This window comes from Zerene cesonia, chromosome 10 (genome assembly GCF_012273895.1).
Source record: "Zerene cesonia ecotype Mississippi chromosome 10, Zerene_cesonia_1.1, whole genome shotgun sequence".
Lineage (NCBI taxonomy): Eukaryota > Metazoa > Arthropoda > Insecta > Lepidoptera > Pieridae > Zerene > Zerene cesonia.
This window is the reverse complement of record NC_052111.1, coordinates 3,863,543-3,876,678: the sequence shown is the minus strand read 5'-3', so window position 1 is coordinate 3,876,678 and position 13,136 is coordinate 3,863,543. Positions and strand designations below refer to the sequence as shown.

The 13,136-nt window shown below is 31.3% G+C and overlaps 3 protein-coding genes across 7 annotated transcripts in view; 2 read left to right on the top strand and 1 right to left on the bottom strand.

Annotated features, from left to right (window-relative positions):
• Window positions 1-4,973, top strand: part of LOC119829763 (potassium voltage-gated channel subfamily KQT member 1) — a 37,875-nt gene extending 32,902 nt beyond the window's left edge. For all 5 annotated transcript variants that reach the window (XM_038352458.1, XM_038352457.1, XM_038352456.1 and 2 more), the window contains 4 exons: window positions 182-278; window positions 348-649; window positions 1,152-1,258; window positions 2,914-4,973. In XM_038352458.1, the coding sequence (XP_038208386.1) occupies window positions 182-278; window positions 348-649; window positions 1,152-1,258; window positions 2,914-3,167 (760 nt within the window). In that variant the 3' untranslated portion in view covers window positions 3,168-4,973. The remainder of the gene's footprint in view (window positions 1-181; window positions 279-347; window positions 650-1,151; window positions 1,259-2,913) is intronic.
• A 1,241-nt stretch (window positions 4,974-6,214) lies between these two features.
• On the top strand, window positions 6,215-9,403 carry LOC119829811 (nuclear speckle splicing regulatory protein 1). The gene is made up of 5 exons (XM_038352530.1): window positions 6,215-6,305; window positions 6,375-6,519; window positions 7,149-7,346; window positions 8,421-8,586; window positions 8,814-9,403. The coding sequence occupies exons 1-5, from the start codon at window positions 6,289-6,291 to the stop codon at window positions 9,359-9,361; spliced, it is 1,074 nt and encodes a 357-aa protein (XP_038208458.1). The 5' UTR covers window positions 6,215-6,288; the 3' UTR covers window positions 9,362-9,403.
• A 71-nt stretch (window positions 9,404-9,474) lies between these two features.
• The window catches only part of LOC119829810 (negative elongation factor D), a 12,640-nt gene continuing 8,978 nt past the window's right edge, over window positions 9,475-13,136 (bottom strand). The window contains exons 5-13 of the mRNA XM_038352529.1: window positions 12,612-12,719; window positions 12,278-12,427; window positions 11,947-12,077; window positions 11,200-11,387; window positions 10,740-10,980; window positions 10,447-10,657; window positions 10,235-10,375; window positions 9,771-9,900; window positions 9,475-9,671 (exon numbers count right to left, since the gene is read on the bottom strand). Coding sequence (XP_038208457.1) covers window positions 9,640-9,671; window positions 9,771-9,900; window positions 10,235-10,375; window positions 10,447-10,657; window positions 10,740-10,980; window positions 11,200-11,387; window positions 11,947-12,077; window positions 12,278-12,427; window positions 12,612-12,719 — 1,332 coding nt within the window. The 3' untranslated portion in view covers window positions 9,475-9,639. The remainder of the gene's footprint in view (window positions 9,672-9,770; window positions 9,901-10,234; window positions 10,376-10,446; window positions 10,658-10,739; window positions 10,981-11,199; window positions 11,388-11,946; window positions 12,078-12,277; window positions 12,428-12,611; window positions 12,720-13,136) is intronic.

The following is a 13,136-nucleotide window of genomic DNA, read 5'->3' as shown; positions in this document are numbered from 1 at the left end:
CAGGACGCAGAAGGCTGATCACCTACTTGTCCATAAAGAAAATCGATCAGTGAAACAGATGTATATCATCTGCCCCAGTCCCCAGACACGGGACTTCACTTTTTAAATTTTTCTTGTAGTATACGACAACGCATGATTTAAATAATCTATAATAACAAATAATGAAATTTTATAAACGCAGGTTAGATCAAATTCTCGGCAAGCAAGGTTCAAAAGCGAAAGATGTCTATGCGTCTAAAATCAGCTTAGCTTCCAGGGTAGTTAAAATAGAAAGACAAGTGAGTAACCCATTTTTATCGTTTCTTATTTATGAAGTACCATAGATTACAATAAATTTAAAATTTTAGGTAGATGATATAGAAAGCAAATTGGACCATTTATTAGAAATGTACGAGGAAGATAGGCGTACTGCTAGAAGAATATGTGCGGAAGCAAATAGTAATGCAAAGGGCGGCGCCTCTGGTGATAAATATGAAAAGCCACGACCGGCTATCACAGAAAAACAATGTTCAGAACCTAATTCACCCCTGTCTAGAACATTTGAACAACCTATTCCAACATCAGCACCTCCCATAGCCCTTAAACGACCGATGAATAGAGGATACTCAGATTTAGGAACAAGGTTCATGCGCAAAAAAGTGATCGTCAAGTAAGATTAATTGACATGATAACATACATTATTCATCGCTGAAAATACAATTTTTTCCAAAGGTGTCTTCCTAAATTTCTTCCAAATAATTCATTACAGTGTCCATTCTGATGAGGGGTTTCGTTTGCATAATTAGTAATCTAATATTAACAGTTATACAACACAACTTTAACATTATTCCAATAATTTACTCCTGTTGGCACATCCAACGATGGCAAACAATCGATTGATTGGTGTCACCCCAGTATGGCGAAACACGAAGTTTCGAATCCCGCCTTATAATCGATTTCTTTCTAATAATTTAGTAAAAGAACAGATACTATGTAAAAGTAGAAGTAGTAGAGTAAGCCACACATACATAACCTACCAACAGGATATATGTTATATTAAAATACATTTTTATCACAGAATAAATTTAATCCAACTTGATTTATCCTATTATTCTTATTTTATTTCATGGGTTAAGTATAGTCAAGGCTAACGAGTCATAACATATTTTTAGAACATCCTCTACCAGAAATGGGGAATCTCCAAGAGATGACGAAGTAGTTATTGTAGTACCAACGGATCGGGAAGATACCCCTCCTAGGCTCATCACAGATAGTTCAGGTATTACTTTAAAGTCTTAAGTTTTTTTATAAAAAATATTAACTAATTATTTATACTGCTGTTATTAATAAACAAAATCTCTAATCTATATTATATAAGTATTTCATATTGTAAAAAAAATCATGTTTTTTCAATTTACTTTTATATAAGTCCATTTTACAACAAGAAGGTATGCATATGATTAGGATTTATGTCAGGGTAGGTACGGATTTATAGCACTGTATAAGCTTTATATTAACAAATATGTATGTTAAATAAATATTATTAATATGAAAATACTGGAAATGTATGCAATGTTTGCAGGGAAGTAATTTTTTTAATCATAAGCAGATTTACTCCCAGAACTACTACAAATTAGTAAATGATAAAGTACAACTACATACCCTTTGTTCCCACTCGCAACGACTGTCTGGTAATGTAGATAGGCGAATTCAACTTATCGCATAGATCGCAAATTTCTGTGTATTTACGATACCATAATTAAGAGCTTTGTATATGTATGGATTTATCTAATTTCTTCTTTCTGACGTCTAAAATAGGTATTTTATGAAAATGATTTTCATGAGTCTAAACCAATTGCATTTCCAAGATTATTTCGTAGCGTACACGATACATTTTTGTGATATTTGTTATTCCTACATCTTGCCTAATGTTTGCTAATTACTAACTCAAGGTTTATGTCACGTCTAACAAGATTTATATATATATATCAATATAAAACAAAACTTATACAGACGCTACACACGTTTGATGAATGGTTATAAAACGTGTTATTGCGTAAGGTATAACTTTGAGATTGTTAAAAAAATTCCAGCATCTTATGAAGACTATTCGTCGTCGACGTCCCTCTGACCGACAACTTCATGGGCCAGCCCCATTCTTGTCGGCCGGCGGCGGCTGCGTGAGTCCTTAACCTCCCGTTTCGGTGTGGAATGTGAAAACGTTTTAAATAGTTTCATTCTGTAACCTCCCACTCGTTCCTGTCTCGTGAATGTATTCAATTAAATGTTGTATTTAGATAAACTGTAAAATTTTTACTTCTTTAACCTATGTTATAGTATGAGTTCAAGTGAAATATTTTTGTTCTTAGAGAACTTGTTTTGTTTATTCACTAATTGTGGTAAATTTTATATAATTTTAAAATGTGCTTAGGCTTAGTATCAGTGTTAGATTATATTTTATTTAAAATTGCAAATTATTCTTTAAATTACTTCAGCATGTTTGGACTAGTTATCGTAGATATATTTTTTTATGTTTGTTAATAGGTACCTATAAAAATTAACACGTTTTAAATGTCATATTTTCATTTTTTTTCTTGTTTCAAAAGCTTTGAGCTTATTGGTATTCAGGGAGAAATATGGAAGTACATTAATTTCAACGACAACTTAACCTAAATTGATTGTCAACTGATTGAATACTTGAGTTGAGACTGGTTGGGTTGCCGTCGAACATTGTTAATTGACAGCATGTGACGAAGTGGCTTTCAAAGTCTCTTTGATATGCCAATGAAACGGACTTTTCTCTACGGACTTTACAAATATTTCATAAAAAATACCTCATCATTACGATCTACTTTAACTCATTTTTAAATTGGTAACAAAAACATCAATACACCATTTTCAAACGATAAAAATGAAAAGTCGGCCGTATTTCAGAAGTGTGCGCCAGCTGTTCCGTTGAGGTAGAGACGGAAGCTGAGGCGGGCGGCACTCGGTCCGGCAGCTCCGGGTCGCCTTCGTGGTGCGAGGGCGACGCGGGCGACGAACGCGGCTACGGCTCCGGAGACTCGCTCGCCGAAGACACCGCCCTGCTGGGAGATGCCGTCCAGCCGGCTCACCAGCCGCGTTTACTCCGGCCTCAAAGAAGAGATGTCGCTGTCGATCTCCATCTCCTTCGCCCCGATGTATGAAAGACGCTTTACGATTAACCGGACAAATGTAAGAGAAAACACTAAGTGCTCCTCATTCTTAAACTCGCACAATAAAGCAATTCACTAAGTAATTTTAGTTAGGTGCTTCTAGGTAATACATAGATAGTGAAAGTGTTGTCCCCGGTTAATTTTTATAATGAGTCTCATGAAGTGCGTTTATTATGAAATAAAAATTGTGCAACGACAAAGTATTACAATAATTTTAAGTATAGATAATCAATGTTATTAAGTGATGCCTGTATTTATAAATGTATATAATAATTACCACTATACGATACGTATATCTTAATAACGAGAATAGTTAGTTATTTATTAAGATCCTACTAGAACCTATTTATCGCAATACCTACGCTTACTTAATTACTTTAAGATAGATTTGAAGTTTTAATTATTTTAATTAGGTACCTAATTAAAGTTTTTAATGTACGTAAGCAATTAAATCAGCAATTGTTTTTATTACTATAACAGATATAGTTACTGGCAAAACGCACAAAAAAATAATTTTACAAATCAAGCGTACCTGGTGTCCATTTTGTCCTATTTTTTAATTTTGTTACAAGTGATTATTCAGTACTTAATTTTTTCCATTTATTCATTCTTAGAATTGAGCTGTGATATTTATTCTCATTTTAACAGAGCTTAATGTAAGTCAGAGTTTAAAATTTAAAACTTCTTTATCGTTGTCCGGGCCCTATGGACGTATTATGTAGAATAAGTTATTCTTTCGCATCTTATGTATTGTAGTTATATTGAAAGCAACACGCTTGGGCTTATTTGAACACAGGCTAAAAATTAAAAATTTTTACCTAATTAAAATGTTTTAGAACAGTATATCTACATACGTATTATATGAAGTGCACCATCCGAACATACTCGTAATTAAATAGGAATCTCCATGCATTTTAATTTTAATAGAAAGTCGTGAGGTTAGATTACAAAATAGTATATTTCTAAAAACTTTAAAATAATGTAGATCTCTCTGCATGGTTCCACGACACAAAGCATTAAGCTATCTATTTGATATAAATAATATCCACCGACAACACGTTTTCATTTTCCTTGCAATAAAATAACAACAAAAACGTTACAAATCATAACCATGTTACGCTATAGATCTGTTATTTTAAATTAATCTTATTTGACAAAAGCAAGAAAAATTCTTATTAATGTATGATAAATTCTAATGTAGATTGTATAACGTAGCAATCGTGGGACCAAGTTTATCTAATATCTATTCAAGATAACAAAATTTCGGTTTATAACTTAAAATTTAATAAATCTTTTTTGATTTTGTTTCATAGTCCCTAACGCTTGTAGCAGAGTAGGTACATAAATACTAAAAGACTTTTTTTAATAATTTGTTGTTTGTTGTAATGTGTAAATGTGATGTTGTTATTTTATTGCAGAAAATAAACAGACACAGAAAATTCCTATTCTTGAACCAATTTTACAATTTTTGGACACATTTCTTAATATAAGCAGGGTAAATATTTGCCTGACATTTCAATAAATGTAAGGGTATGTTTGTATAAGTCTTAATATAGAGCGCCTTGTTGCGGAACCAGAATATGTACACTGGTGTGGAATAGAACATTATGGAAATTAAGGCTTTTGCCTTATTCTGCTATGTAAGTGCTACTTTGGGACCTAGCTCTGCCTACATTATTATTTTATAATTGACAACAGATAATATAAAAATAATCGTTATAGTATTAGCAGTACATATTTATAAAATATATTAGTGTTATCTGGTTGTAGTTAGTTGCATCCGTTGTATACTACCTATGCACAAATTTTATTTGAATATTTATTACTTTCCTTCTCAACATTTGTAAATAAAATTTTATAACCCAATAAAAAGTAGTATTATTTGTTTCGTTACATTTTACCTTATAAATCGGAAATAAGATCGTTATAAAATGTAGTATACCTACAAAGAACACTTAAAATCTACATAAAAAAATTCCAACTAAATCAATTGATCACCAAAATATATGTAAAGTTATTAGGTATAAAACTACATAATAAAAAGGAAAGTCGCTTTCCGCGTCGGGCCCAATGTATGTATACTTAGATCTTTAAAACGACGTAACGGATCTAGATGTGGTTTTTTAAAAGACAGAGTGATTCAAAAGGAAGAAGAATCTATTACTGTGATTAACACGTGCGAATCCGCGGGTAAAAGCTAATATATAAAGTATAATTGATTTGTTTGTTTACTTGAATGTATTGAACTGTTCGTCCGATCGGGTCGTTTGAATTAAATTTGGTACAATAATACTAATACTGTAGTCCAGTGAAAGGACATTAGATCGATTGTCGTCATTGTCGCTTAGAACTGTTGTGTTATAAGCAACAACAGGCGGAGCGCAAGTACAATGTACAAGAAAAATTATAAATTCTTCGTGTTATTATAAATATCTCGTTTAATTACAATAAATATCATAATTCGTTATATAAACAAGAATAAGGAGGAAAAAATAAGTATTAAATTACTTATTTCTGACTATTCACATATTTCATTGCAATTACTATTTCTGAAAAATACGAGGCTAGATTTACGCTTTTTTTGCTGGACGAACTTTTGTCAGTGCGTTGTCAACGCAGCATTTTACGCACTCAACATTGGTGATGCTCTAAATCTAGCCAAAAGGGTCTGATAATTATTATATTATATGCGGTATATTATAACGCGGTTATTTTTTCGTAAGCAAATAATAATTTTAAACTTTTAATTGCCCTAGTCTACTCACTATCGAATTGTGGCATATTTCAACGTGCTCTAATAAGGAGCTATAATAATCTTTCGTCACCTTTTTACGGAGAATATCTAATGATAATGCCCTTGGCAATAAATAATCACTCTGTGAATTGCTTATTACACTATACTCGTACTTCACTTTGTCTAACAAGTAACAATGTCACAAAAAGATGTCAAACATGAGTTGTCAAAACTGCTGTGGACAATTTATGCTTCGATGTGTTTATTTTCGTGTCGTTTTTTATTAATTAGTTGATTTTAAATCTCTAATTTTAATTCTAGGATATATAACGTTTAGATAACTAATGAGTGCTAAGTATTGAAAAGTGTTATATAAAAATGTCGACCAACAAAAAGTAAGTCATCTTATTTAAAAATTTTGTAAGTCTTATATTTTTTAATAAAAATTATCCATATTTTTACAGATACGGTTTGATACTTCCAGAAACCTCAAAAGCACAACCTACGTTTAAAGCCTCACATAATGTTTTCGGAAACGATTCCGATTCTGACGAGGATACTAAAAAGAAGCCTGTTCTATTACGTCCGAGTGATAATATCAAACGACAGGTTACTTATTATTATTTAAAATTGTTTGAATTATCACTACATCATGTAAACCACTGATGTTACTTTAAAATTGGTGAAAACTAAGGTGTCTTTAAAGGTATAATTTTTCTGTATGTGCTTCAGAATGGCAGTATGAAGCATAAGTCAAACATCATGTACTAAAACATGATGTTTAAATATAAACATATCAACAAACACATTTTACATTTCTATATCATAAAGATATATAACTAGCTATGCTGCCTGGTTTCAAATGCATCGGAACCGCTAGAAAAATTGTTAATTATTTCTATCCTACCAATATTATAATTGTGAAAGTTTGTAAGGATAGATATATTTGTCCAATAAACATCCATCTTTCACATAAAAATTGTAATTAAACTTTACAATTTTTATGTAACTTTATGCTTATATTATTATTATTAACAATATCTGATATGTAAGCTACATCACTAATATCATCAAAATCTGTTTAGAGGATTTGGCATTAATAGATGTCACAAACTTGCATGTTTAGAATATTAGTAAGACAAAATTTATTTATAACTCTTTATTATAAGACAGTTGTATCCTTAAGTACCAATAAAACTTTGAATTCATTAATGATTTATTTATCTTTACGGTTCCAGACTAGAATAGCACAAGAAAAAGCAATTCTTGAAGATCCCACAGTTTATCAATATGATGAGATTTATGATTCCATGGTCATACAAAAGGAGAGTAAAGATGTAAAAACTAAAGAAGAGAAAAAACCAAAATATATTGAGAATTTATTAAAAACAGCAAACAAAAGAAAAATAGAAAATGAGCGTAGAGTTGAAAGACAGGTTAATGATATATCCATATTGGCTTACTTAGCCTTAAACACGAAATTGTCCTTCCTTAAATTTTGTTGCATAAAGTTATGATAATATAGATTGTAGTATTACCAATAATGTTCATATACTCAGAACAAACAAAAGAAGTTAGTAAGGGAATAATTGCCAATCATCTCCCAATGTTCATGTCCACTACACTCGGCACCTGTAACTGAATAGCTATGAACTAAAGTGCAACCCTCACACTATAAACGCAACATTGGCTTAGTACTAGACGTTGCTTATGCAAGCAATATAATTTTGTGTTATGCAGTTTTTGTCAAGACATGTTGAGTTATATAAGCGCATCTGGCTTGCCCACAAGGACCTCCTCTGTTATCAGTTCTGTGTTTATAACAATCAGTTTTCTGAAAATTATAATCAAACTAATATTATAAATATGAAAGTTTGTTTGTTTCAATGTTTGTCTGTCAATCATGCTGAAAACTACTGAACGGATTTTGATGAAATTTAGTATACAGACAGAGCTGACTTAGTTAATAGGATACTTTTTACCCTGATTACATGTTCCTTTGGGATTAAACAGGAATTATGATATCTGGGCAGAGCCGGAATGAGGGTCTAGGTGTTGTTAAAACGAATGAAAATACATTTAAACTCTTCCTGTTGCTTTTCTCAACACTCTTATCCATAAACATAATTTCCATAATATTCCCACACATATTCAAAAATAAGTCCTTGTGTTGTTAAAATTATTGAAACTGGTGATGTTTGATGATGAAAATTAGGGTTGTAACGGAGGCAGATGCGGATGTGGAAGTGTAATCGAAGTGGTTCGCCTCCGTGAATGCGGAGTTTAACGGAGGCGGAGGCGGAGGTGAAATTTTAAGTAGAAAAAACAGAAATTTACGGTTTATTGCAGTGAAAAATATTTAAATTCAAATGGGTAACATCATACATGCATGTAAATGGCAGGCTTTTGATACTTATATTTTTTCGATTTAAATATGAATGCTTTTTAATCAACAACTACTTGTATTTGTAAATGTAGAAATGATCCATCCAACTTATTGAAAATTTTAGATTCAAAAGGAGAGAGAAAAGGAGGGAGAGGAATTTGCTGACAAAGAAGTGTTTGTGACATCAGCTTATAAAAAGAAATTGGAAGAATTACGCTTGGAAGAAGAGAAGGAAAAAAGGGAAGAGTATTTAGAAAAAATTGGAGATGTGACTAAACAGCAAGATCTAGGTAAATAATTATATATTTATCATTCATTAATTCCATTCATAATATATATGTAATGATTAAATAGCATTAAAATAAACCCCTGAAGATTTTGCCCATGTTTGTGTCCATGGGTGAAACCATTCACTTGTTGTGTGTATTGGTAATATATGTATAGATACTAAAGCCTAAGCCTACATTTTTGCCATATTTAATTTTTATTGTGTATGAACTATGAACAATTTTTACAGGCGGTTTCTATCGACATCTATATGAACAGAAATTAGGTTCTAGTAAACAAGATAAAGAACTTATAACCGCAGAAGAAGAAAAGGATAGTGTTTTCAAGTCAAGCAATAAAAAAGATAATTCCGACCTATCAAATAAACGAAATTACAGAAAACGGAAATCTTCTCATGAATTAAAATCTGATGGTGAAATAGAAGACTCTGATGATGAAGTAAATCGCAATTGTCTTGTCAAGAAAAAATCGAAAAAAGCATATGAAAATATTGATGCAGATTCTGACTTTTCTATTGATGAGTCAAGTGATGAAGAATCAAAACCTAAAAATCAGAATAGTGAAAAGGAATCTGAAGATACATTCAAAAAACCTTCAGCAAAAGTTGATAAGTTGGAGGCACCTAACAATGTTTCGGATGATATTTCTAAAGTGCCTAAAATAAAAGAGAAAGAAATCAAACCTAAAATTGATATTTGGAAAAAGAGAACAGTTGGTGAGGTATTTGAAGAGGCTTTACAGAGATATTATCAAAGAAAATCGGCTAGAGGTGCTTAACTCTTAATTAAAGACAATTCAAATAAATACACATTTTTATTATTATTATATACCTATTTATAAATAAAAAAATACTTGATTATAAATAATAAAAATGTCATATACTTAAAAGAAAAACATAAGCTAAGACATTTCACATACATTCATACATAGTACATACTAGAAATAATAAGGCTTATAATATTAAGAACTGAGTTTAACAAAAGTCGCTAATATTAAATAGCAGTAATAGGATACAGAAAAAAAAACAACCCCCACATTACTTCTTGTATTCCTTTTCAACTCACAACATAATGTGCTTTGCAGTGTACTGAAAAAGAAATATATATGTTAAAAAAATTTAAATTATGAAATCATATTTAATAAATGTGTACTTAGCTTAATACAAAATATGTAAATGAATTCATACCAATAAATTCAGAAACCGGATCGTTTTCGCCTTCAGCTCTCATTGTTCCAGTAATATCTTCATTTTCAACCATAGGAAGTACTAATTGTACAAATTCAGGCGTATACGGAGGCGCTATTGCGTCTAATACCTAAAAAAATATAATAATGCATGTTAATGAAACGTGCATATTAGTTTTGGCACCAATAACTGGTAATTCTTTTGTGTGTTTTTTTTTTTCCTGAACCATATTTCAGTCTTTTTTACCTTTGCTATTAAACTAAAGAGTTTATTTCTTTGTTAGATCGTGCTGATCTTGGAAATTTATGGACCAATTTCGAATGTATTGTATGTGTTCCCTGAGTTCTATAGGCTATACATGTATCACATGCGAAGCAGGCCGGCCATTAGTTTGAACATAAATTTTATATTAAATGTAGATTATATTCATTTTAAAATGTATTACACCTAAATCGACAACATACCTCAGTAATGAAATATCGTATCAGTGAAATGTCAGTATCACCCCGTTGTAGGCAATTTTTTATGTATATCAAAACAGGAACTACGCAACCTCGACTTAACAAATTCACCATACGATCTAGCAGCATCTTTCGCAGTTCTAACTGAAATTATAAACATTCAAATTATAAAATCCTATTACACAGCAATCTACACAACATCTATCACTAGGTACCTGCACTAAAATTTCAAGGTCTTCTTGTTTTGATTCAAAAAGTTTTATTAACAATTTTAATAGTCTATGGTGTAATAATGGATGACAAGAAGCAACTTCGTCAAGTAGGGCGAGATGCACAGGACAATGTTCTGTGCATAACTTGAAATATGATGGCTCTGTGACTACACACTCCACCCAGACTAGCACACCCATGCCAACAACAGGGAATCTGAAATGAAATTATTTAAATTTGAATTTCTGATATTTTCTTCATTTATACTATCACTTATAAAACTTGCGAATTATTTTACCTTATACAATGATAAAGAGATGGCAACTCTGCTATGAGTTCGCTAGAGCTCACTGAACTGCTACATACGGCGTGTATTTTTTCAATAGCTTGAAGGGTTGCTTTTAATTCATCTTTTATTGGTTTTCCGGGAGTTAATCCTTCACAAACACTTGCGGAATACGCAAGAAGGTATATATACTTGGATTTATGTTCCGGATTAAGTTTGCTCCCCAATTTGAATAACGAATCCACAAGTAATTCTGTACAATCAACATTAAATTAATTATGGTATATGATTCATATCATTTCAAGATTTTTTTTTTAGTTAAACTGGATTTTACTGTTTCATTTTGGGCATAGGATACAATAAAAATGTAGATGCCATCAGCAGGAAGCAAGTACCATAAAATCTACCCACTCTTAAAATGCTTATCTATACTTCATTATTTTATAATTTTCTTAAAAAAGTAAAAGGATACCTAAAAACTGGGGTATTCGTAACAAGTGCACTGGTGGCGGTTCAGATTGTGTGTATGCTCTGAACAGCACGGATATATCGGCCGGGTTTAATGCCCCTCGAGACAACATGGCCGCCAGCGCGGTTCGCGCGCCGCGCCATGACTCTCCCGCTGTTAGCGCTAACGTGATAGGTGTGACGTCGTGACCACTGCAAAATAATTATAACAACAGATACATTAATCCTCCGTCCTTCACAACCTTATCTGATGTAACTATTAACACATTTTAAAAATAATAAATGAAGAATTCCCATATTGCAGATTTCTCAAAGGACTAATTAATAAGATAAAGAAAAATTCAAAATATTTATAAATTGCGTTTAATGCTAAAACCGATTCGATCAGTAAAATATTTAGATACACTAATTTGTATATTATGTTACTGTTAAACCCGTTTTCCATTAGAACGCGTTACGTTACGTTACGTAGTCAGGAATAGTTGTAATAAAAGCATTAAGTTAAAATTATATCCTATTAATTATCATTATTATTTTAATTATTATCATTATAAAGAACACAAAATGTCAGAAAGATGACAAGTTAACATAATCATATAAAGCATCATATTGATTGTAAACATTTTTTTGGCAAAAGTAAAACAAATGTTGCTACTACCTTTAACTTTGTTCAAATATTCATTCAAATTTGTTGCTGAGCTTCAAAATAATTAAAATACACAAATAAGAAAGAAATTAACTTTGAAACTACCTTTGCTGGGCACATTTTGTTATTTCTTGACTCAATCTTTTCATGATAGCTCCGCCCCTCGGTTCTTGGGACAGAATATGAACTATAACTTGACTATACACATAAGTATGCGCTCCATGACATACCATTTTCTGAAAGATAAAATAGTAAATAATTGATGTTATTGTAAATATTGCATTGCCGGTTTCCTGTATTACTTTTCCATTTTTTGTGAAATTTTATCCTTTATGGAAAAAGAGATATTTTAAGAACCTAAAAGACTTTTTCACCATTATTATTACTTTTAAAATCGCTCTTTACGATTTATCGTCTAAATCGATGGGGTACTTACAGCACATTCATTTACACTATTTTGCCAATCATCTGAGCTTTGCAAAAATCCAACTATTGCAGATTTCAACACCCGAGAAAACACTTCAATCTGCTGAGCTGCAGTTGATATACTAGTAATTTCACCTTGAAATCCTGCATCTGATATAAGCTGCAACAAAAAACAAAATATGTTAGAATTTTTATATATGTATACTGATGATCTGGTGATCAAAGCTCAAGCACAACAATGAATCTGTAAGGTCAGATTTAAAAAAAAAGTATTGAATAAAACATTTAACATAATTATGAAATTTAATATACTATGTGGATCTTAGTTAAATAGAATGCTTTACCTTTATTGTAAAGTTTAACATGAGACAATCAGGATAGTCCTCAGCTAATCTGTAAATCAAAGATCTCCATGTAGGGTGTTCTATCATTTCTGTAAGCCAAGCAGGTGTCTAAAACACAAAAAAAACATTACTGACATTTGGTTTCTTATTTAACAGTTTTGTAATTGGAGTTAACTAGTATATTAATAATGACACTGAAATTATTACTGTTTCCTCAGAAAAATGTTTTAGGGCTTAAATACTGTAATAAACTATTATAAAAATTTTATTCTTTTGTATGCCCATCAGGGGTGGCGCCACAAATAGATTGTTTTTGGAAGAAGAATGTGCACAACATGCTCTTAATATAGTTATGCATTTTTAACCCCACAAATTTTCTACTCAATTCCTGTACTCTACAATAGGTTTGCTGTCTGTACCAATATTGTATATTCTTGAAACTATTTTAAAAAACTAAGCTAATATGTGCAACCACAATAAAATATACAAATCATAAAATAACAGATATTATTCCCTGAGAAATTT